At 46.0% G+C, this 26546-nt stretch overlaps 1 protein-coding gene across 2 annotated transcripts in view; it reads right to left on the bottom strand.

Annotated features, from left to right (window-relative positions):
- PIK3AP1 (phosphoinositide-3-kinase adaptor protein 1) overlaps positions 1-26546 on the bottom strand; it is a 196194-nt gene that overhangs the window by 19253 nt on the left and 150395 nt on the right. For both annotated transcript variants that reach the window (XM_077454361.1, XM_077454360.1), the window contains exon 14: positions 12348-12497. In XM_077454361.1, coding sequence (XP_077310487.1) covers positions 12348-12497 — 150 coding nt within the window. The remainder of the gene's footprint in view (positions 1-12347; positions 12498-26546) is intronic.

Below are 26546 nucleotides of genomic sequence, written 5' to 3'. Positions count from 1 at the left end.
ACATTGTTGCAGACTCTCAGTCCAATCCTCCTCCATCAGAGCAGGAATGTCCCGCTGCCACACTCCAAACAACCAGAGCGTGTTCGAGGTATCTTTGCAGGTAAGTCTCAGGTATATGGAGGACAGTGTGCGGCTGATGTCAGCAGCAGCAAGAAAGGATTCAACTGAATGTACAGTAAGAACAACCCCATCAGGGATGGCAGGCCATATGGCATGTCTGAGTTGCATATATATAAAGTACATCCACAAAGGTAGTTTAAATTGCCCCCTATGATTCTCTAGGGAAAGGAAGTGTCCTCCTGACATGATATGACTCATTTTGGTAATTGTATATCCAGCCCAAACTTGGGGATTGCCCCATAGTGGAGTGTGTCGAGATATGGTGCATGCCTCGTTGAGATGTTGGGTAACCTGCTTCCATGCCAGAAGTGTTGTCTGCATAGGAGTGGTTACTTGGGAGCTATATTTTGGCCCTCGATATACAAGATTGAGTACAGAGTAGGACCCTAGAATGGCCGTTTCCAAATTGACCGCCGTGGTGACCAATTGTGCAGCCCAATAGTACTTCTGTCATGGTTATGCAATAGTTTGTCTGCTTACCTGTTTCCATGTGTTCATCTAGAGACCAGCTGACCCTCACCTGTCTGTTTTTGTAATCCATCCTCTGGCATGGCTCCACCCTAGCTCCTATCAGCGAGCTCTATATTAACCTGTGCACTGCAGGTCAACGCTGCTGATCAACCTTTGTGTGTTAGCTTCCTGTTACCTGCCGTGTGCTCTTCTGTTGTTCTGTTAGCGACTTTGGCGTGGCCTTGACTATCCCTGTTTGCCTGTGATCCTGACCTTTTGGCGTGTCCCTGACTATTCCTGTCTGCTTGTGGCCCCGACCTTGGCTTTGTCCCTGACTATTCCTGTCTGCTTGTGGCCCCGACCTTGGCTTTGTCCCTCACTATCCCTATCCTCCTGTTGCCTACTGTGGGTATGAGCTGGGGGACCCTGGGGGTCGCGACCTGGAGCCAGTTGCAGCCAAGTCCATCCTCACCACTAGAGGCGCTGGTGAACACCTGCTGGCTCTTAGACTCCGCGCCCCAGGCAATCTTACGCTCTAACCCCAGTGGGATCTGTCCCCCGTCTGCAGCAGTCAGCCGTAGGGTCCACAACCTTGCGGTGCAGTCCTAATCCCTAAGGTGTGCATCTGTCACCTCGCCTCAAGGTGACCTGACAACTTCCTGAAGTTTGGCAGGGGCAGAACATCCTTAGTCAACGAAAGCTGCAGTGTGGGTTTGGCCACATGGGGGGTCGAGCCCGTCCAGATAAATTAGGTGATGGCTCGATCAAGTTTAGCTAAAAAAGCAGCTGGGATAGGGACCAGGGACTGGCGGAAGATGTAAAGGAATTTATGGAGTTAGGATATTTTTATCAGATTTACTCTCCCCACCAGCGTGAGTGGGAGGTTCCTCCATATATTGCAGAGGTGGATAAATTGTTTGGTCACAGGGTATAAGTTGCCATCTAAATATTGTAGAGGGTCCCTTTGGACGTGAATGCCTAAATATTTGAAATGGTATACCTGCTGCAGAGGTATCTGTGGGTCGACCAACTGGTTCGACTCTGACAGTGGCAACAGGAGCGATTTGTCCCAATTCAGGAGCGATTTGTCCCAATTCACCTTAACTCCTGAGAAAACCCCAAAACGGTCAATAATAGCCAGGGCCGCCTGTAGTGACCGTCAGGTGTCATGCAGGTACAGCAGCATATCATCTGCGACAGAGACACCTTTTCAACCGGGTGGGGGGGGGACAAGATTCGCTTTACCTCCTCAGAGGTGCTCAAGAGCTCTGCCAAAGGCTCAATTGCCAATTTGAAGAGGGCCAGGGAGAGGGGACAGCCCTGCCTGGTGCCTTGGTGGAGAGGGAAGGGGGCCGAAACCATACCATTCATCCGAAATCTGGCCGAGGGGGACGAATAAAGCATCCTCAGCCAGGAGATAAAGTTAGGCCCTAAACCAAACTTCTGAAGGACAAGCCATAAACATTCCCACTCCACCGAGTCAAAGGCTTTCTCGGCATCAAAGGAGGCCACCACCCCAGAGCCCCCCCAGCTGAAACACCGACCATGACTGTGTGGAGTCTTCTCAAGTTGATGTCCGTACCCCGTCCGGCATAAACCCAGTTTGGTTTCTGTGGACCAAGGATAGAATGACCTTGTTAAGGCAAGTCGCCAGCACCTTCGCAAGGATCTTCGCATCCACATTAAGCAGTGAAATGGGCCTATATGAGGAGCATAACTCAGGCTCCTTGCCGGGTTTGGGTATCACAACAATAATAGTCGTAGACATCGAGGGGGGGGAGGGAAGAGGCCTCAAGGGAGGCCTACAATACTTCCAACGACCTACTAGCCAGTGCCTCCATATGTGCTCTGTAAAATTCCACTGGGAGACCATCATCTCCCAGTGTTTTCCCTGCCTGCATGGAACCAATAGCCTGCTGAATTTCCTTTAGGGTGAGTGGAGCGTTAATTCTCTGGCGAGCCTCCTCAGTCAAAATCAGGCACTGGATGTCCTTCAGAAAGGCCTGGAGCTCAGGTCCAGTGTATCTCGCCCTAGAAGAGTAGAGGTCTTTGTAGAAGGTGGCAAAGCAGTGATTAATACCTCCAGGGTCCGATACCAGTCATCCATCAGCATCCTTAATGTTTGCAATACCTGTCATAACTAACTGTTCCTTGAACAGCCACTCCAGGAGACGACCCGTTCGCTCAACCTGTTCGAAAACACGTTGCGACTGATGCAACAGTCCTTTTTTGGCCAATGCAACCTTCAGCAGCATCACCTCACGCAGAGCACACTGTAGATCCCTGTGTGTCACCATCTCTAGTAGTAATACATTGTTGTTCTAATGTACTGGCTTTCTGCTCAGCCTGGGCCAGCTCCAATCCAGATAGGCATCAGACCTGACAGATTTTCGTCTGGTAGTATCCCCATACATGCGCTTTAAAAGCATCTCAGCTAGAGGCTGGGTCAGTGGCAGGTGGGTTAGTGTACCAATACCTCTGTACATCTGATTGAGCACCCGGGGCAACCCTGTCATCTGAGATCCAGAACCTTGACAGGCGCCACAGGCAGTCAGTAGGCGCAGGACAGACATTCAGGCGCAGCAGGATAGGCGTGTGGTCAGATATTCGCCTAGGGAGAATAGATGTCTCTCGTACTTTAGCCAGGACAGGGCCACTGACGTATACAAGATCAATTCTGGACATGGCTGCATAATGGGCAGACTGACAGGTAAAGCTTCTACAGAGAGATTTTTTCAGCGCCGAACATCGGTGAGGCCAAAAGTGGAGGCCCAGCGAAAGAGCAGGGAGTCCGCGGCCCCACCCGGTGTCAGCCTGTCCACTGCAGGACAGGGAGGCATGTTTAAATCCCCTGCCACATTATCAACCAAAACATTTGCTTTTTAAGGATAAGGACTTTACTGCCCATCAGGAAGGTTTCCCGAAAAATACATATATCAGGGCAGTATGTTTTGAGAAAATTAAACACCAAGGAGCACTTAATCCGGGAGTTTAGGCCTCTGACATTCCATGAGATAATAGTTAAAGGAGCCATGGTTGAGGGTAGAAATAAAATGGGTGGTGCAGCAGGACCAAGTATACAAAAGCATCTGGACCCTGGGAAGAGGCCAGCTCCAGACCTCTCCCCTGCACCCCACTACAACACCCAGTGAGATAAAACCTTTTGTCAGCAGTTATGTAATTACATAAAATACATTCCTTTGTTTGAACAAGTAACTCTCTCAACCTGTCCCAACCTGTACCTGTCACTCCTGGATCAGCTGAGGCAGGTTACCTAATTAGCTGAGTATAAAACCCTGTCTCACTCTGAGGGCTTTGGCAGTTCATTTTGTCATGTTTGCCAAGTGGTCGTGTGCTCCTGTCCTCTGTTGCAGAGTTCCAGTTTTCCAAGACTGACCCCGGCTTCAGACGCTGGCTTTGTTTATTGTTATCCTGACTTCTGGAATCCCTGACTGCAGCTTTACCTTGACTATCCTTTGGCTATTCCTGTCAAGCCCCCGTGCACAGATTCACAGTCCAGGTAGCTTATCTCTTTGTTACCGTGGGCTGTATCTGTTTGCAAGGGTGAGCCTACATCTCTGCGCCATGGACTCCAACCTAGGTAAGCCCTCACACCAGAGCTTCTGGGTGTCCACCGAAAAATTGGGGAAGAACAGCCGTGCAGACTCATAGCGGATATCATGCAGCTTACGAGCTTCTCACAGGATCAGGTCACGGTCTTGAGCAGCCTGAAGATGAAGGTACGTGGCGGGGAGCCAGCCGCCCCAAATTGTGGTGGGCATCCTGTGCGCTCTCTCCACTGCAATGAAGGTCAAGAAGGCCCCCTGAGGGAAAAGTGCACAGAGCAGCTGCTCCGTGTATGCAGGTGGATCCGAGCCTTTTGAGCCCTCAGGGAGAGCTATGGTCCGAAGAATGTTCCGGCGGTTGTGGTTCTCCGCATCCTCAGCTCTCAACTTGAGGGATTGCACTCTCACCTGCAGGGTGTGCATGGAGGCTGAGTGGTCGCGAAACATATCTTTGGTATCGCCCAGCCTGCGCTAGGTCTCTGTAACCCTCTGGCGGATTTTATCGAAGTCCTGCCAATTTCAAGCTGAACAGTGTCAATCTTGGTGGTGAGAGTTGACAGTGTAGATTGGCAGCCTGTAATCACCTGCATTAGGGTAGCGAAGTTACTCTGCTCCGTGAGTGCGGGCACTGGAACCTCCATCTGGGATGCCATGTTGCTCTTACTGGCCACGTGTACAGCCACTCCTCCAGGAGACTTAGGAGATTTAGGGGTGTTTCCCTGCTTTTTCTTGGTTCTGTTCCGGGTCTGTGCCATTCCCTGCCGGGATGAGGTAGGGAGAGATTCAGCTAGGGTATTAGAACAGGATGAATTTCCCGAGGTGGTAGCAGAGCTCCTCAACTAAGCGTCCTACACTGCCGCCATCTTGTTCACGCCCGATTTCTTCATCAATTTAGGCCAATATGTATTCTGCTACATATTTTTGATAAAAAAAATCCCAATAAGCGTGTATTGATTGGTTTGCGCAAAAGTTATGGCATCTACAAACTATTGAATAAATATATATATATATATATATATATATATATATATATATATATATATATATATATATATATATTTTACTAGTACTGGCGGCAATCAGCACCTTATAGCGGGACTGCAATGATGCAATGGACAAATTGCACGCGTAACTTGACACTTTTGACACTTTTTCTGAGGACCAGTGACATTATTACAGTCATTGGTGCACACTCACGCCTTGCGCTCAAAGCCCAGAAGTTCCTGAAAGAATCTTGAAAAAAAAGTCACTCCTTTTCATTTAAAAAAAACAACTTTAATTCTTACTACTACTACCACTAGAAAACAAGAATTAGCACTTTAATTTCTTTCAAAGACAAATCATTGTTTGGAACAAGTGGGATGGCTATAAAGTGAATGTAATTTTTTTTTATCTGACCCTCACAGACCCCCTCAAACCCATCCATGGACCACTTCGGTTAAGACACCTGTTACGCGGAAACGTGTCGGGTGGAGTCAGAGCTGTGACGTCATCACATCCGGGTCGGCTTGTGTGCCCCGCGGCCTGGTCAAGACTTTGTTTTATCGCTGTTTCTATTCTGTAGATTGTAAGTCCAATAATTTTAGAGCTTTGTGTCTACGTTATTGTACCATGAGCCTTCTCTTTTCTATTCAATACCACACTGTTTACTGAGAGAATCCGATGATTAGCAAGCAGCATTGAGATGGAGTAATTTCTGGGGTGCTGGGATATGGCCGTGAATTCTTACAAACGGGGTCACTGATAATTAAACCATCCGGTGGTGACAGCATCAGCTGAGGGAATTGCTAGACCTAAAGCGTTATTGATCTCTTATGATTTGGAGATCTTTTGAGTCTGGTAAGAGGCTATGTCGTTTAAGGAGCACTTTGGAGCACTGGAGCATTTTATGTGATTTGAGCACTTGGCACTTGGAGAAGAGCAGTATTTTTAATGATTTTTTTAACCACTTTTTATGAACCATTTTTGATAAACTTTATGTGAAATTTTTTCACAATAAATTTTTTTAATGAGCTTTATTTGAATTATTTTATACATATTTATTATATATATTTCCATAAAGTTTCCTTTTTGCACATATTTGATTAATTATTTTGCACATGTTTGATGAATTTGTTATGCCGCGTACACACGATCGGGATTTTGGTTGGAAAAAGCTCTGATGGTTCGGAATTGCATACACACGATCAGAATTTCTGATAGAAAGTTTTTCCGTTAGAAAAATTGAAAACATGCTCTCAACTGTTTGCTGACTGGAATTTGACCAGCTAAATTCTGATGGAGCATACACACAGTCGCTCATCGATCTTTTGCTGGCCGAAAATTCCAATCGTGTGTACACGGCATTAGAGTTATATCACAAGTATATTTTTACATATAAGGTATAATACACACATTTTTCCACATTATTGATAGCTGAAATTATGCACTATAGGGGTATCTCTGACCATGCTCTCTTTTTTATCCAACTTAGGGCATCAGACAACCCCTTGGATAGAATGTGGAAGATTTCTAGTATTTGGATAACTTTTAATACAGTCTATTCAAAATTCAGAGACCACCTTCATACTTTTTGGAGTGTCAATCCTAACTCTGCTTCTAAGGCCACGGAATGGGATGCCTTTAAAGCTTCCATGAGAGGGCAATACCAACTACTTATAGGTCAGGCCCATAGAGAATGCAAAGCAGAATTAGCGCTAAACCCATGGTTTCTGAACAAGAAAAGCTATATATGTGTACAAGGGACCCCCATTGCTACCATAGGTTGCAGTCACTTACCAGAGATGTCCTTCTCCTTCGGACATCTTTGCCTAAAAAATTACATCTACATCAAGCTCAGAGAATATTTGAATAGGGTGAAAGAAAAATCGAAAACTGTTGGCCTGATTGGCCAAGGAACATACTGCTAGCATACCTAGAATCTTTTGGTGGTTAATTGCTTTCTAACGCTGCACATATTTATGAATGTTTTGTCTCATATTACCAGATGCTCTACAGCTCCAGAGTGGACTATATTGCTAGTGAATTAGTCATACCTGTTCGAGATTGATTTCCCAGTTCTAACCTCTACATATCATGGCAAGCTGGATTCTCCAATTACTTTGGAAAATGTGCAAAAGGCATTGAGGGTTCTTTAATCAAGTAAGGCTGCTGGTCCTGATGGAAATCCTGAGGAATTTTATAAGAACTATGCAGAGGATTTACTGCCTTCTATTCAAGTGTTGGAGGTGGAGTCTTTTCTGGGTTCTATGAGTTATGCAGTGATTGTGGTGCCTGGAAGCCTGGGAAGAACCCTGATTTATGCTCCTCTTATTGCCCCATCTCTCTGTTGAATTCGGATGCAAAGCTTCTCTGTAAAAATATTGATTAGGACACTGATCCACCCGGATCAGTTCGGATTTATGCTAGGCAGGGAAACGGAAATTAATATGACATCTTTACACCCATATGGTCCTGGCCACGGCGGATAGCTCAGGGGTGGTGGCATCCTTAGATGCCAAGAAAGCATTTGACTCGGTTTGGACTACTTCTAGGTGGTTCTGGTTGGCTTTGGGTTCGGTCCCCATTTTCTCTCCTGGCTGCGACTGTTTTTTTGCCCATACCCAGGCTAGGGTTAGGACCAATCAGACCCTTTAGTGCCCTTTTCCTTGGGTAGGGGGACATGTTAGGGTTGTTCCCTCCCTCCAGGCCTATTTGCTTTGGCTCTAGAGCCCCTTGCTTTTCTTCTTTGAGCTGCTCCCCATGGTGAGAGGTATTGTAGTGGGATCAATTGAAGAGAAACTCTGTTTATATGTTGATGACTCCTTGTTGTACCTGGCGGATGCATCCTCCTCTCTTCACTAGGCATTGGACCTATTGCCGACCACCGATATACATCCTTACTTTGCGGACGGATATCGTTGTTATGGCAGCAGCTAGTTGCCATAACCCCGGTATCCCCATGTTCGACCGGCGGTTGGCTACAAGATAAAAGTGGTCTCTGTGGCAGATTCGCACAAGATCACTTTTATTGGCGGCGGGAGAGGGTCCCCCGCCACGCTCTGGTGCCCTTCGCTGCTTACCAGTAGTGATGGACGAACGTTTCGCCCGGCGGTCGTTTCGCGGCGAATTTCCGACATTCGCGGTCCGCACGTTCGAACGCCTTTTTCCGTCGTTCGCCGCGGCGGACTTACGTGTTTAATGTATACAAGAACTTTAACCTTTGGTGACACGTTTATCATGTGATACAGGACAGCCAATTGAGACATGACAGCACATGGACACTTGGACATTCCCCCTAACCTATAAATACACCCGATCCGGTGGCCATTTTACATTCTTTCTTCTGTTACGATAGGGACAGGTTCCTGTGTGGAGTAGGGAGAGATAAACCACTAGCTATTTGGTACACAAAAGTTCTTTTCAGGACTGGTATAGGTGTTAGGTGTTGATAGGTTTGCTGTGCTGCTGATTCTTGCAGCAGCCTGAGTGTCTTTTGTTAGTTTAGAGAAAGGGAAAGGACGGTGTATGCTACAGGGACAGCCAGATTAGTCTTTCATCATCATCATCATCATCATCATCATTAGCTGTTACTATCAAGGTCCACAAAAGAGCTGTTCCAGTAACCACTAATCGTTCTCTTTTTTTGCCAATTTGTATAGGGACAGGAAGGAAGCAGTGTTGTCAGGCAGTGAGGGTAATTTTAAAGACTTGCTGTTATTATTAGTTCCACAAAGGTTCTTTTCAGGACTGGTATCAGTGGTACAGTAATAGGCTTGTACATGTATAATATTCTTTCTTCCAAATATAGAAAGGATATTATACTTGACTGCTGCCCTTCTGCTGCAGTCTGCTAAACATTCACAACTCACTTGTTCCACAAAAGTTCTTATAAGGACTGGTAACTTGGTATAGGGTGCTACGGTACATAGGCTTGAGTGCGGTACAGTCTGCTGTTCTGTAAGGACCGCTATCGGTCCACAATAGATAGGGTTGACGTGCACCACTGCTGACCGCTGCCCTATACTGCAGCAGTCCTTCAGCGGTATAGGGACTGACGTACAGTCTGCTAATCACTAACACACAACCTGCTTGTTCCACAAAAGTTCTTATAAGGACTGGTAACTTGGTATAGGGTGCTACGGTACATAGGCTTGAGTGCGGTACAGTCTGCTGTTCTGTAAGGACCGCTATCGGTCCACAATAGATAGGGTTGACGTGCACCACTGCTGACCGCTGCCCTATACTGCAGCAGTCCTTCAGCGGTATAGGGACTGACGTACAGTCTGCTAAACACTAATACACAACCTGCTTGGTCCACAAAAGTTCTTATAAGGACTGGTAACTTGGTATAGGGTGCTACGGTACATAGGCTTGAGTGCGGTACAGTCTGCTGTTCTGTAAGGACCGCTATCGGTCCACAATAGATAGGGTTGACGTGCACCACTGCTGACCGCTGCCCTATACTGCAGCAGTCCTTCAGCGGTATAGGGACTGACGTACAGTCTGCTAAACACTAATACACAACCTGCTTGGTCCACAAAAGTTCTTATAAGGACTGGTAACTTGGTATAGGGTGCTACGGTACATAGGCTTGAGTGCGGTACAGTCTGCTGTTCTGTAAGGACCGCTATCGGTCCACAATAGATAGGGTTGACGTGCACCACTGCTGACCGCTGCCCTATACTGCAGCAGTCCTTCAGCGGTATAGGGACTGACGTACAGTCTGCTAAACACTAATACACAACCTGCTTGGTCCACAAAAGTTCTTATAAGGACTGGTAACTTGGTATAGGGTGCTACGGTACATAGGCTTGAGTGCGGTACAGTCTGCTGTTCTGTAAGGACCGCTATCGGTCCACAATAGATAGGGTTGACGTGCACCACTGCTGACCGCTGCCCTATACTGCAGCAGTCCTTCAGCGGTATAGGGACTGACGTACAGTCTGCTAAACACTAATACACAACCTGCTTGGTCCACAAAAGTTCTTATAAGGACTGGTAACTTGGTATAGGGTGCTACGGTACATAGGCTTGAGTGCGGTACAGTCTGCTGTTCTGTAAGGACCGCTATAGGTCCACAATAGATAGGGTTGACGTGCACCACTGCTGACCGCTGCCCTATACTGCAGCAGTCCTTCAGCGGTATAGGGACTGACGTACAGTCTGCTCACTTCCTTGACCCAAAAAAGCACACCGTACTATATGCCCCTACCCTCCTCTTTGAAGAGGTTGAGCGGTGTCATATTTCTACTGGGGCTGCTTATGATATCCCTGTGCTGTGCTGACTTCCTCCTGGGGGTTCTTATTATGAAGGGATCACACTATCCCTGTGCTGTGCTGACTTCCTCCTGGGGGTTCTTATTATGAGGGGATCACACCATCCCTGTGCTGTGCTGACTTCCTCCTGGGGCTGCTTACGGTGCTGCTGTCAGTGCTGTATGTCACGGTGCTGCTGTCAGCGCTGTATGTCACGGTGCTGCTGTCAGCGCTGTATGTCACGGTGCTGCTGTCAGCGCTGTATGTCACGGTGCTGCTGTCAGCGCTGTATGTCACGGTGCTGCTGTCAGCGCTGTATGTCACGGTGCTGCTGTCAGCGCTGTATGTCACGGTGCTGCTGTCAGCGCTGTATGTCACGGTGCTGCTGTCAGTGCTCTGTATTACGGTGCTGCTGTCAGATGCCTCTATCACGGTGCATGTGTCATTCCGGTATGTCACGCTGCTGGTGATCATCTCCTGCACCCTCTTCTTTGCCTACCCTGGTCCCTGACCTTCCCTCTCCTCCATTGCCTTCATTAGCTCCATAGTCCTGAATTGTTAGAACAATTTCCCAAATAAAATAAAAATGCTTGTAGTTATCGATCCCAAATTCACCTCATACATGTATTATGTCATTGTCCAGATGGTGGGACTACGTTTTACCCCCTAATAATTACCACGTGGCCGCAAATTCGACATGAAGGTTTGCAAAGTTCGCCTCCCATTGAAGTCAATGGGGCCCGCGGCGAACGTTCGGTTTCGCGAACGTTTGGGTCCGTTCGCATTTCGCTTTCGCGAAACGTCCCGTCGGAAGTTCGTCCATCACTACTTACCAGAGCCGTCGGCAGTGGCGGAGGTCCTCTCACTGGCTGTGCATGGAGATGAATGAGGCAAAGATGGCCCCCACCTTTCTCCATGACACTGTAGGGCGGAAGCGACGTCAAAACATCACGTCCACCCATAGCTCTTAAAGGGCCATTGTTTTAAAAAAAAAATTGAAATGACAATTTTTTTTTCCTTTTTATTGCATTTTAGTGTAAATATGAGATCTGAGGTCTTTTTGACCCCAGATGTCATATTTAAGAGGTCCTGTCATGCTTTTTTTCTATTACAAGGGATGTTTACATTCCTTGTAATAGGAATAAAAGTGACACCATTTTTTTTTAAACAGTGTAAAAATAAAAGGTAGAATAAATAAGAAAAAATAATTTTTTTTTAACGTGCCCCGTCCCGCCGACCTCGTGTGCAGAAGCGAACGCATACGTGAATAGCGCCCCCATATGAAAACGGTGTTCAAACCACACATGTGAGGTATCGCTGCGATCAGTAGAGCAAGAAGAATAATTCTATCCCTAGACCTTCTCTGTAACTCAAAACATGCAGCCTGTATGTAAACAATTTTAAATGTTGCATAAGGAGATTCTTAAGGGTAAAAGTTTGTCACCATTCCACAAGCGGGCGCAATTTTGAAGCATGACATGTTGGGTATCAATTTACTCAGCGTAACATTATCTCTCACAATATAAAACAAAAATTGGGCTAACCTTACTGTTCTCTTATTTTTTTATTCAAAAAAGTGTATTTTTTCCCCAGAAAAGTGCACTTGTAAGACCGCTGCGGAAATACGGTGTGACAGAAAGTATTGCAACGACCGCCATTTTATTTTCTAGGTTGTTAGGAAAAAATATATATAATGTTTGGGGGTTCTAAATAATTTTCTAGCAAAAAATATTTTTTTAACTTGTAAACAACACATCTAAAAAAGAGGCCTGACCCTTAAGTAGTAAACATATTCATGAGTGCTGAGGCAAAGTGGATGTTTGCTGTTAAGTGAATATTTACTTTTACGGTTTTGAATTACTTGATATAGGAAAGTAGGCCAGTTAAGCCAAGATGTCACCTCCCTTGGAAAACAATACTGATTGTTTGAAGGAACTGAAGGACTCCAAGGATGTATGAATAAAGGACACCTACTTGCAGTGCTCGATGTGCTGTCTGTTTTCCAGTTTCCTCGTCTGATCTCTACTTGCGAAGGAACTAGACTTGAAGCTTGCTCATATATCCCATAGTCCTGCACTGCCCTCCGATTCTGTCCACGGGGAATGGGCCTGGTGATCTCTATATCTAAAATAAAATATTTTATAAGACTGGTATCCATTTCCAAAAGGAAAATGTATAAAGTTACTAAAAGGCAAAGTTGCAAAGGCAAACGTTACAAGAAGTTAGATTTCTTGCAAATAACTTTACAATAACCTTTTGCCAACCTATAAAATGCATTTAAATCACAAAGATTATCTTAAAAACAGTAGTTTAGTGGTTAGCACTCCTGCCTTGCAGCACTAGAGTCTTCAGTTTGAATCCTAACCAGGACTGTACCTGCATTGGTTGCATCTTCTCTCTGTGCTTGTGTGGGTTTCCTCCCACACTCCAGACATCTCGGTAGGTTGAATGGCTCCTATATAAATTAGCCCTAGTATGTGTATGTAGGTAGCATGCAAGGTAGGGAATATTGTAAGTATTGATGAGCGATTTAGCTGCAGATGGAAGATTTCCAGTCCTGCAGCTGTTGTAGACAAAGGTTTGGGAATGCTAGTGACATTGTTAACCTAATATAGACACATAGCAATATCAAGGTAATGTCAATGGTCATGTCAATGATGTCACATACATCCCCTCTCCCTTGTGTACATCAGCTACAAGGTGGAGTAGTCAGAGATAATCCACTCACCATCTTTGTGTTTAAGGACTTCCCTCCCATGTTTATTTTAAAGAAAGTCCCAGGACAGCAGATTTCCCATGTAGGGGTTTCAGCATCACATAGCATCCAAAACAAAACTTTCCAGCTAACTAGCTATAAAGCTCCCCAGCTTGGGCTAATCTCACTCTCAAAAAGAAAGGGGTAAGGGACCCCAAGAAAAAGTAGATACTAAGTGCAACCCCAAATGATAGTATCGTAAAAATATACTTTATTCAGGACTTCAGAATTAGAAAAAAAAGCACATCAGTAATGCATAAAGGAATACTAATGCGCTCCACCTAATGGTTTATAGGAAGACTAAATACGTACAAAACTTTATACACAGGAAGCAGCCAGCATAAGAACGGTGATCTCGGCACCGAAAGTAGGTGTATAAAATAGTATAAATAAATGCGGCGCTACCTAAAAGTGCATATACATATAAAATAAAATAGTAATAGCAAAAATAAAGTGCAAATAAGATACTATCCCACTAGATAATAAATACAGCATATATAGTGCAAAAAATATGAATCTGCATAAATAATCCAAGTGCAAAAATATATATAGAGTGAAGATAGGTGAAAAAATTAAAATATCAATCCAGTGATTATGTATAAAATGATCAATATTGACAAGTGATTGTCCACAAAAAACATGCACTGATGGCTGAAAAACTTGCAAAAATAAAGTTCATGCAGAAAGTGTAGAAATAACTTCCAGAAGTGACAATCCACTGCAAACTTCAGTGCCTATTATGTGCACCACCTATTTCCCCCAGCCTCTCACCTCCAATAACTGGTAAATAGGCGCTGTGTATAATTAAAATAGCTGCTGGCTCCTTATTCATCCAGTCTCACTGCTCCACCGCTGTCAATGTCTCACTGTATATCACTATGTAGTGCATGCCCTCCCAATTACTCCAGGATGTCCAACAGGTATATAATGGAAGAAGACAGAGGGGCTTTCATGTGTAGTAATTAATAACCATTTTATTTAAAAGGAAAAATCCACACTTACATGAAAACATACAGCAGAACATGCAGCAGACGCGGACTTCCGGTTTTGGCCGTAACCGGAAGTGGTATGTGCGACACCAAATTCCTTCCCTTCAGTTTGAATCCTAACCAGGACTGTACCTGCATTGGTTGCATCTTCTCTCTGTGCTTGTGTGGGTTTCCTCCCACACTCCAGACATCTCGGTAGGTTGAATGGCTCCTATATAAATTAGCCCTAGTATGTGTATGTAGGTAGCATGCAAGGTAGGAAATATTGTAAGTATTGATGAGCGATTTAGCTGCAGATGGAAGATTTCCAGTCCTGCAGCTGTTGTAGACAAAGGTTTGGGAATGCTAGTGACATTGTTAACCTAATATAGACACATAGCAATATCAAGGTAATGTCAATGGTCATGTCAATGATGTCACATACATCCCCTCTCCCTTGTGTACATCAGCTACAAGGTGGAGTAGTCAGAGATAATCCACTCACCATCTTTGTGTTTAAGGACTTCCCTCCCATGTTTATTTTAAAGAAAGTCCCAGGACAGCAGATTTCCCATGTAGGGGTTTCAGCATCACATAGCATCCAAAACAAAACTTTCCAGCTAACTAGCTATAAAGCTCCCCAGCTTGGGCTAATCTCACTCTCAAAAAGAAAGGGGTAAGGGACCCCAAGAAAAAGTAGATACTAAGTGCAACCCCAAATGATAGTATCGTAAAAATATACTTTATTCAGGACTTCAGAATTAGAAAAAAAAGCACATCAGTAATGCAATCTACACCTCCAACCAACACTAAAAATTGCAATGTTGTCAATTCTAAAAACACGGAGTCAACAATGAGTGGATCATAAACATGAATATTATGGTTACCATAACATTATAGGCACCATTCATGCCTCCAAGTTCAATTTAGAGAATATCTGTATGTACAAAAATGCATGCACCAGGGAAATGGAACAGCGTTTGATGTTAGAGTGTTAGTGACCGCTCTTTGGGCGCATCAAAAATATGCTTTAAGCAATAAACTGTATAATGAACTAGTAAGCCAAATAGAGCATCAACTGTAATAGACTAAGGCCATTGGGGCAAGCATATGAGACACTGAGTCTCATATGACACAGACACAGAGACACTGCTTAATCTAAGGGGAAACTAGTCCTTGGAAATTGCTAAAGTTCAAACTGCACATATATGAGACATGATGTTTCAGTTAAACGATTCCAGCAGTGGCATTGATTAAGGATTCCTATACTTCTCATGTGGATGTGCAAACTGCAAAGCTGACAGTACTCACTGTCAATTTAGCCACTGTGTAGGCAGAAAAGTAAATGGATATGAGCCGTGCATTCTTGAATGCTGGGATCTTCCCCGATGGTGTGTCAGAACGCCAAAAGTTCCATCGGCTTTAAGCTGATAGAAATATGCTCGCATGTGTAGCAAATTGGCCAGTTTAGCTGTTAGGCAGAAAATAGACCCCAAGACGCAGCTCAGAGGGGCATGCAGGCTCACTTTCAGCTGGCTGGCTGGACGGTGGAGCTCTCCAGCTTGAATCCCTCACAGTGGGTGATGACAAATCTCATGGGTCACACTTGTACAGCCTATGTTTCTCAAATCAGCTCCTGCTCTGGCAGCGCTTGCCGCCACATGCACAGTTAGTGTTGACCCACCGTATGGCTTAGTGGCCTTTACAGTGTGTGATTCTGAGTGTACCAGACTCTGTAGCATTGAAGCTACAGTCCACATGTTTCACCTGCTTCCTGTAACTGCAGGCTTCCTCAGGACCAAGAGAGGGCGCCCATAACAATTTATGGGCTAGGAATACTGTAGTTCTGCCCACAAACTGCAGGTGGTGCCATGATAGCTACCACCACAGTATTATAGCCAACATGGTTTGTGATTATTTTCACATGGTTAAAAGGGACGCGCTCATGGAGACAAGATACATCACAGGAAAACAGCCATCATAGAAAAGCATAGTCCCCAATTAAATGGGAGCAAAGTTGCCAGTTCATAGACATATGCACTATTTAAACCAATTCAAACCTGGCTAATAAAAGGTCTATAAGTTACTACAGAGTTAGTAAAAAACAGGGGAGGAGAGTATAAACTAAGTTAATCAAATTGAATTAACCCCACATGTCATTCTCAATGGATCCAGGGTCATGCTAAAATACAAACACAATTGCCATTGTCCGAGATGACATCATACTTCATCCTCAATAGGAAAATGACAAGGTGACCAATCACTTATCTAGGAAAACCCCAAAGTTGAGTTCTATGTTCAGGCCCCCTGGGGATAATGTACCAAGGTCAGAGATTCATTTCTTCTGAAATCTTTGGAGAACCCTGTCAAAGTCTCCTCTCCTCTGTGACAGATTTAGGGCAATAATGCCTTTGACACAAAGGCCATCCACCTTACCCCCATGGACCTCTCTAAAATGGTGCACCATGGGGTAAACTTCTCCTGTTTCTCTTGTGTGGTTTTCTTCTTCCTAATCAAATGATACAGACTCATATAACATATAACATTTCTGACAGGGACATTCAATCATATAAATTACCCTGCTGGTACAGCAGTTGATAAAGCTTTGAATGTTATACATCTTTGACCTGTTGTCAGGGCTGGCTTAGCCCTTCCTCCTCTGGGCTGGCCGCTCAGCTGTCGGCTAATTGCCAGCTCTCTTCTCTTTCCACAGTTACCAGCTGTTCCAGATGATGCTCATCTGATCTGCCTATTTAAAGCCTTCCAGCTCACTCTTTCCTTTGCCTTCGCGTTGGTCACATCACTAGGAACCATCTCCTGCTGTTTGTTTCAAGACTGGCCTGCTGACATCCCTCCTGGCTTCTATCCTGCTTGCAGTTGCTCTCCTGGGATCCCTGACGTCTGGACTGGCTGATTACCCAATCTGGTTTATGAACTTTGGACTGGCTGACTACCTGATCTGGCTACTGGATTCTGGCTATGCTTGACTACTCTTTTTTCTGTTTACCTTTTATTTTTATTAATAAACAAGTGTGATTTGATTGTACTTCTGTCTCTGTCTGTTTCATGGTTCCTGACACATGCTCCTTCTTCTATTCCTTCTCACATCGGTGTCTTCTATCCTCAAATTATCCTTACTCTAACCCTCTTCTCTACCCTGCAGAATGCACATATCACCCTCACTGCTACCCTCTCCCTACTACTACACCCATCATCTCCTGTAATTGTGGCACCCAAATGCTGACCTAAACACCAGGGCAGTTAGACATGTGCGCTCAATAACATCCCATTCCCATCCTACCTTCCTCACCCTCTTTCTCCTAGTCTCAGGTGACATTTCTCCTAATCCTGGTACTCCATTTTCTAACTGCAAACCACATATCCAACACCCCTCCTCCTCTGGCAACTCACCATAACTGGAACCTAGCTTAAAAATTTTGACTCAGCTTCTATTGCTGCCCTCTCCCATGGTGGCCTCCACTGGACTCACTCCCCCTGACCCAATGGACAGAAAGGAGCTGGAGTTGGATTCCTTCCATCCCCACAAAGGATTGCAGCAATTTAGCAGCCTCCTGGACCAGTATTGGGCTTTTTTAAGACTTCACTGCCTGACTACCCTACCTTCTCTCTTCTGAAATACCCACTATCATTCTTGGTGACTTCAACATTCCTGTCAATGTTAACAGCCCTCTCTCTCTTATTCATACCTTGTCCTCCAGTCCCCATTGGCTCTTCTCAACCTTTAACTCTCTGCTTCGCCCCCCACCCCCTCTACCCACTAACTCACTCACTGCCCAAGAGATTGACAATCACTTCAAAGACAAGAGTGATGTAATTCGTGAGGACACCACCACTGTGCAAACATCTTCCCCACCCAACATGCCTTGCCTAACAGCACAGTCAACACTCTCCTCTTTTGAACTAGCTATTTTTGAAGAGGTTACAAAACTTTTCTCAAATGCTCACCTAACCAATTGTCCACTGGATCCTGTTCCCTCACAACTACTATAGTCACCTTCTTCTTCTATCTATGCTCTCTCACTCACATCTTCAATCTCTCCCTCTCTAGTGGCACCTTCCCCTCCCCTCTAAAACATGCGCAGATCACTCCCATACTTAAAAAGCCCTCACTGCGCCCCACCAGCCTGAATAACTTAAGACCCATCTCATTGCTCCCATTCAATTCTTTTAGTGTTTAATGTTAATGTTTAGTCTACAACTGTCTTAGCTTCTACCTACGCAGCACTCCACAGAAACTGCCTTACTAAAACTCACAAACGATTTACTAATTGCTAAAACCAACAGCCACTACTCCAAACTCCTACTACTTGAGCTCTCTGCAGCCTTTGATACTGTTGACTACCCGCTCCACTCCATTCCCTTGGCCTCATAGATTCTGCTCTATCCTGGTTCTCCTCCTATATATCACAGCGCTCCTTCAGTTTTACCTACAACTCTGTCTCCTCCTCTCCATTGCCCCTTTCTGTGGGGGTCCCCCAAGCCTCTGTTCTTGGACTCCTTCTCTTCTCTATCTATACCTCCTCCCTTGATCACTTTATAACCAACCACAGCTTCTAATACCATTTATATGCCAATGACAACCAAATCTATCTGTCTACTCCTCACCTCACTCCTTCAGTCTCCACGCATTACTAACTAACTTATCTGACATATCAGCATGGATGTCACACCACTTTCTTAATGGATGTCACACCAATTTCTTAATCTAAATCTCTCTAAAACCAAGCTAATAATATTTCTCCCTGCCTGTGCCCCCTCCATGACTTTTCCATCAAAATCAACAATGCAACCATCAGTCCCTCTCCTCATGCCAGGGTACTAGGTGTAATCCTAGACTCTGACCTGTCCTTTCAGCCTCAAATCCAATCGTTCTCAAAAGTTTTTAGAATTCACCTCTGTAACATCTCTAAAATATGCCCCTTTTTAACAAATTAAACCACCAAGCTCCTCATTCACTCCCTTGTTATCTCTCACCTTGACTTTTTCAATGCCCTTCTCATTGGCCTGCCTCTCTATAGGCTATCCCCTCTTCAGTCTATCATGAATGCTGCTGCCAGCCTTGTCCACTTTACCAACTGTTCAGTGTCTGCCAACCCTCTCCTCCAATCCCTACACTGGCTCCCAATCGCCCAGCAAATTAAATTAAAAATAACCACAACATACAAAGCCATTCACAACTTTGCTCCGAGCTACATAACCAATCTTGTCACCAAATATCACACAAACTGTCCTCTCCGCTCCTCCCAAGACCTCCTACTCTCAAGCTCCTTTGTCTCCTCCTCTCATGCTCGTCTCCTGGATTTCTCCAGAGCCTCTCCCATCCCCTGGAACTCGGTACCTCAACCTGTCCGGCTATCTCTTACTCTTGCTACCTTCAGACAATCCTTGAAAACTCATCTCTTCAGGGAAGCCTATCAAGCCTCCAACTAATCTTTTACCACTTCCATCAGCTCATTCCCCACAGTTACACATTTTGTACCACCTGCCCCACCCTATTAGATTGTAAGCTCTTCTGGGCAGGGCCCTCTTAACCCTCTTGTATTTTATTGTACTATAACTGTATTGTCTCCCTTTTATTGTAAAGCACTGCATAAAACTGCTTCCACTATATAAATCCTGTATCACAATAATAATAGTAATAAAAATTACAGGATTGAGCTCTTAAACTCTGAGCTCACAGCTACTGCACCCGGGGAGAATAAAAGCAAGTGAGGGGGCTTGATTTAGAGAAAAAGCTCACTCCTGTTACGGTGGAGGGGAGCAGTAATGACTAGGCTTCACTTAGCAACATCCTAGCAATGTCCTGAGAGTATTTCAGTCAGGCTTCAGGAGGTATGTAAATGGCCTTCATCTATGACAAGGGCAGTATTAAACTTTAGTCAGAGCTGCACAGTTTGTTTTTATCTACAGGCTTTAACTCTTTAATCTAGAACTAAAGGCAATTTGTTTTTCATTTTGGATAGCGTAGGGAAGGGTTATAAATCATGTCAGTTTTTTGCCATCTTGTACCATTGTAGAGATTTCCTTTCACTTCTTGTCCCATTGCCAAAACAGGAAGCAAGAGGAAATCCATGCAAAGCTAGGGCATCCCTGTTTTTCACCAGGATCACCAGAACTCGTGTCCTCATTAGAACATTTCTGACTATTCCTGCCCTGGGGCAACCAAATTTGGGATTTCCATTAAGGAGAGTAAATCCCCCTAAAGAGGACACGGACAGCAAAAAAATAAACCCTGACTGGTTTACAAATCCCTCTCTGCAGTATCCAAAACAAATATTTTGCATTTAGTTATACTTGCTTGATATGCAGGCATGATGCTGTAAAACGTATTAGTTACAGAGCTCAATACCCAGAGCTGAAATTTGCACACAAACAAGAATGAGTTGTAGCAGTAACTCCTCCCCTCTCTTTTCCCGCGCCATCAGTCCAATCTGCTGCAATTTACAATCAGAGACAATGTCTCAAAAAAACTCTCTACAGTATTCTCTAAAGAACAGTGTTTTGTTAACCAGGGTGCTGTGAGCATTTTGCCCTGGATCAGCATCAAGTTGCCATGGTGCAGGTAGGCTTGTCATCAGCACCATGACAACCAAAGACCCTTTAGGGCCAGGAAGCACAGTGTCATTTGTTGCTAGGGTTTTGGTAACTGGTTTGCCCATAACATGGCAACACCTGACTCAGATCCATGGAAGTTGTTATTTAGTCTAAAGAGAAGGACTAAGTGCATCCACTTCAAGCACCAGTTAATCACAAAGAACACAATACCAATGAAACAAGGTTTAGCAAACTTTCTGATGACTATTTGCCCAGAGAAACCTAAAGATGGCCATAGATGGATCAAAAATCAGCTGCTTTTTGTTTGATCAGCATTGCAGCCAGTTACATAGTTACATAGTTAGTAAGGTTGAATAAAGACACCAGTCCATCCAGTTCAACCTGAGTGTCTACAATTGTCCCTATCCCTGTACACTGCACACTCACATCACTCCCTACCCTCAAGGAGCCCACAATCCAAGGTCCCCATTCATATCCTAGGGCCAATTTTGGACAGAAGCCAAGTAACCTACCTGCATGTCTTTGGAGTGTGGGAGGAAACCGGAGTACCCGGAAGAAACCCACACAGGCACAGGGAGAACATGCAAACTCCAAGCAGGTAGTGTCCTGGTTGGGATTTGAACCAGTGACCCTTCTTACTGCTAGGTGAGAGTGCTACCCACTACACCACTGTGCCGCCCACGAAGTTGTGTTCTAACAACGGAGGAGTCCCCACTGTAAGAATATAACAGTGCAGTGGGGAGAATTCCCACCACCCCCTTGATTGCGTAGATGGGGGATTCTGTTCAGTTTTTTGTTTAGACCATTGGCAATTGAAAAGATTGAAACAAAATGATCAATGTATGTCCAGCTTAAGCCAGTGACTGGTTAAAGCAGGGTACTGTTTATGGGTTTTATGGGTTCTCTTGCAAAGCTAAGGCTTGCTTCTAGCATTTTCTTTGGTTTTAGATAGATTGCAGAAGAGCAATCATTTTTGTCATGTTTTTATTTGTCCTTGGCCCCCCCTGGGGACATTTTACCTAATTCCCTGTGCCTGTGACACTAGAACTAGAAATAGGGGAAACATTTATCAAGAGGACAGGAGGACAAAGCAAAAAGAATTGTAAGAAGTTTTAAACCTTTGCCCACTCTACTACAAATTGTAGCGCCAGCTCCTGAAAAGCATGCGCTATGTTTTTATAAATTTAAGGATACACCTGAACTGCAGTTTGGTTTGGGTGAAATTGTCTAAATTTGGACCTCAACATCAGTCTGACTGGACTATGGGATGTTCAGCCTGGCCACCGGGGGCATTGTCTCTTCTGACAGGCATGGAACTACAGTCTGGTCGGGTGCTTTAAGATTACTCTCTCTCTCAGAGCCCACCCAGTGGAAGTGGCGCTCTTGCTGTGCTTTCTGGGAGAGGGTACTTAAGATACAGATGTCATGTGGTTCAGGGTTCTGGTCCAGAAAGATGTGCTGACTTCATGGTACTGGTCCTCCTGACCAGCCCCCAGAAAGTCTATGGCCTGGGGTGCGGATCCACCCGACTTGTTGTCTCGGGCTGGCTAGCCCGAGGCAAGGAAACTAAAGGGGGGATTCTGAGGTGTTTGGGTGCTGTCTCCGGTTTGGGAGAGACCCATTAGCTTCGTAGCATTCCAGGGGAGGACTCTTCAGAAGAAGACCATGTACGGGTTGGTTTCTTTGCAAGAGCCTGGAAGGGCTGAAGTACCAAAGTGAATCCGGTCTCGTGGATATCGCCAAGCTGGCTGAAAGATCCAGGTATCACGTGAGTGTTCTACAAGTTTAGTTTCCTACATGTTCTACAACAACGTCTGTGGCAGAGACTTGTTCCTGAGTTAAGCACCTAGTTGGCTGCTAGGCCTTGTGAGAGAGGGACTATCCAACCCGAATGAACATCCAGTTGTAAATGGCTATTCTCTGGATGCAGTCAAAGTAGCAAATTCTTCAATTTTTGACTTTGACAATAAGAGTACCTGAACTTTCTTCCTAACCCTCTGATCCCAATTTAAGAGACTGTTCATTGTCTACGTTTGCAAATAAAATCCCTTATGTGGATTCTGTCGTCAGTCTCTCAAGTTACTGGGCCATCTACCATGGGACACCCCTAGACGTGAACCGAGGAAAAGAAGGTAACGGTAAGCCCAATTAAACCAGCAGCTCCTTGGGGGGTTAGTGCTACATGTATATTTTCTGTGTGTCATGGTTATGCAGTGATCTTCCTGTGTTTGCTTACCTCCCCTCATGTGTTCAGACTAAGAGGCCAGCCACTTCCACCTGGTGGTTTTTATAACCTCTCCTCTAAGCATGGCTCCACCCCAGGCCCTATCAGGGAGCCCTATATTAACCTGTGCACTGCAGGCCATCAGGGCTGATCAACCATTGTGTATTCCTTTGTGTGTTTGGCTTCCTGTTACCTGCCGTGTGCTCTTCTGTTGTTCTGTTACCGACTTTGGCGTGTCTTTGACTATCCCTGTTTGCCTGTGATCCTGACCTTTTGGAGTGTCCCTGACTACTTCTGTCTGCTTGTGGCCCCAACCTTGGCTTTGTCCCTCACCATCCCTATCCTCCTGTTGCCTACTGTGGGTGTAATCTGGGGGACCCTGGGGGTCGTGACCTGGAGCCAGTTGCAGCCAAGTTCATCCTCACCACTCGAGGCTCTGGTGAACACCTGCTGGCTCTTAGACTCCGCGCCCCAAGGAATCTTACGCTCTAACCCCGGTGGGACTTGTCTCCCGTCCGCAGCAGTCAGCCGTAGGGTCCACAACCTTGTGGTGCACTCCTGATCCCTACGGTGTGCATCTGTCACCTCGCCTCAAGGTGACCTGACAGTTTGATCAGCCATGGACCCCGGCTGACGTGCCGCTTCCTGCAGATGATCCATTGCAGAGCTTAGTTCGCAGACTTGAGACCCAAGAATCGCATCAGACCCAGGTGATGCGATTCCTTCAGGATTTGGCATCGCGTGTTGAACAGGTTCAGGCCTCATTAGGACCCCCGGTTCAACAACCTCAACCGCTATCTGCCGCTGCACCTATCGCATCAGTCGCAGCCACACATTCATTACAACTACCAGCTCCGGTCCGTTTCTCTGGGGACTCCAAGGCTTGCAGGGGGTTCCTTAGCCAGTGCACAATTCATTTTGAACTTCAGCCCCAAAACTTCCTGTCCGATCGGGCAAAAGTCGCATATATCATATCCCTCCTGTCCGGCGAGGCGTTAGCTTGGGCTGCCCCTCTGTGGGAACTGAATGATCCAGTGGTTTCTAGCCTGTCTGATTTCTTGAAACTTTTTCGGAATATCTTCGAGGAACCGGGTCGTGTCTCCTCAGCGGCCAGTGCTCTTTTACGTCTTCGTCAAGAGTCCGCGTCTGTGGGACAGTATGCTCTTCAGTTCCGTATCCTCACAGCTGAATTGAGCTGGAATAATAAGGCCCTAGTTGCAACCTTTTTACATGGCCTCTCTGATAGAGTGAAGGATGAATTAGCAGGAAGATCCCTTCCTGCTGATCTGGACAGTGTCATCACCTTGCGTAACCAGATTGATATTCGCTTTCAGGAGAGGGCCCTGGAAAAAAGACGCCAGCACTCCCCTTTCTTTAGGCAGCCTGAGCCCCCAGTTCCTTCTCTTCGATCCGAGGAACACCCCCTGCCTACTGAGGAGCCTATGCAACTGGGCTGGACTAAATTATCTCCCGAAGAACATGCTAGGCACAGAACTCTGGGCCTATGTCTCTATTGTGGGGCCAAAGGTCATTTCCTTGACACTTGTTCTCTTCGTCTGGAAAAATGCTCAGGGGTAAGACATCTGAAAGGTGGAGTATTAGACCCTGAAATATAACCTTCACCTTCTCGTCTTCTCCTTTCTGTGTTGCTTCATGTCGGTGCTTCCTCTCGTTCGGTCTCAGCACATCTGGATTCCGGAGCCGCTGCCAATTTCATGGATTGGGAAACTGCATCCCCCATGAGACTTACCCTTTTTCCCCTTACAACGCCATTGGTGGTCTTGGCGATTGATGCCACGGTTCTCCCAGGGGGCCCTATCCGCTTTCAGACTCTTCCTGTTAAGATGTCAGTAGGGAAACTCCACCAGGAGTGGATAGCCTTCCTTGTCTTACCTAAGGCTTCATCTCCTATCATATTAGGTCTTCCTTGGTTACAGCTCCATTCTCCACACGTTGACTGGTCTGCTGGACAGATTCTGGCTTGGGGTTCCTCCTGTTCCTCTTCCTGCCTACTCAAGGGTACCCCAAAGGAGAAACTTCCTGTTACCACCATCCCAGTATCTTCTGCTCTTCCCGCTGTATATAGCGATCTCTGGGATGCGCCCTGCAATAGTCGGACTGATGCACTCTCTAGGTCATGTGGTACTCTGGATGAGGGGCCCACCTATGAACCTGAGTCGATCATTCACTCCAGTTCGCATAACCATTTACCTTTGTCTGTCCCTAATCTCCCTTGGACGCAACAGCCAGGCTAACTTGTCTGCAAGTTCCACAGTTGCTATGCCATGTGATGCGATTGAGATGGTCGCTACACCTGACAATACTATTCAGTCGGCCTCTGCACCAGTTATGCCAGTCCAGCCCATGCCCAATGAGCTTCCTGCTTCTTGTTCAGCACCTTCGGTGACCTGGCCTCACCCTACTGCTACTATGTCCGTTCAAACTCATTTAAGAGGCTCAATCCATCCTTTGGATAGAATACCTCATTCGGCCAGGAGGGGTTTTCAATCTTTTTCTCAGGGTTCTCTGCATTCTGTTTGTGTTGCATCTAGCCAGCCACTTGGTGTTTTTTTTAACCTCTCCTCTAAGCATGGCTCCACCCCAGGCCCTATCAGGGAGCCCTATATTAACCTGTGCACTGCAGGCCATCAGGGCTGATCAACCATTGTGTATTCCTTTGTGTGTTTGGCTTCCTGTTACCTGCCGTGTACTCTTCTGTTGTTCCGTTACCGACTTTGGTGTGTCTTTGACTATCCCTGTTTGCCTGCGATCCTGACCTTTTGGCGTGTCCCTGACTACTTCTGTCTGCTTGTGGCCCCGACCTTGGCTTTGTCCCTCACCATCCCTATCCTCCTGTTGGCTACTGTGGGTGTGAGCTGGGGGACCCTGGGGGACGCGACCTGGAGCCAGTTGCAGCCAAGTCCATCCTCACCACTCGAGGCTCTGGTGAACACCTGCTGGCTCTTAGACTCCGCACCCCAAGGAATCTTACGCTCTAACCACGGTGGGACCTGTCTCCCGTCCGCAGCAGTCAGCCGTAGGGTCCACAACCTTGTGGTGCACTCCTGATCCCTACGGTGTGCATCTGTCACCTCGCCTCAAGGTGACCTGACACTGTGTCCTCATTGGACAGATTTGCCATCGAATTCCCATGTCAACAAAAATTAAGGAGAAATTTCCCCAATAAGGGCACATACAGCAAGACTACTTAACTGTTTAAGGACCGCCTCCTGCACATTTACGTCGGCAGAATGGCCCGGCTGGGCACATCAATGTACAGGTACGTTGCTCTTTAAGTGCCCAGCCGTGGGTCGCACACGTGCCACCGGCGGTGCGCTCGCGACCCGGTCCTGAGCTCCGTGACTGTGGCCGCGAGACCCGCGGACCCGATCACCGCTGGTGTCCCGCGATCAGGTCACAGAGCTGAGGAACGAGGAGAGGCATGTGTAAACAAATCTCTCCCCGTGCTTCCTAGTGTGGCTGTCACTGATTGTCTGTTCCCTGTTATAGGGAAAGACGATCAGTCATGTCACATGCCAAGCCACGCCCCCAACAGTAAAAAAACACACACACACACGTCACACTTAACCCCTCCCCGCCCCTAGTGGTTAACTCCTTCACTGCCAGCGTCATTTACACAGGAATCAGTG

This window comes from Lithobates pipiens, unplaced genomic scaffold, assembly GCF_037356315.1.
Source record: "Lithobates pipiens isolate NorthernLeopardFrog02 unplaced genomic scaffold, aLitPip1_a1.2 Scaffold_25, whole genome shotgun sequence".
Classification (NCBI taxonomy): domain Eukaryota; kingdom Metazoa; phylum Chordata; class Amphibia; order Anura; family Ranidae; genus Lithobates; species Lithobates pipiens.
The sequence above is the reverse complement of the archived record's forward strand: the minus strand, read 5'-3'. Positions and strand labels throughout refer to the sequence as shown.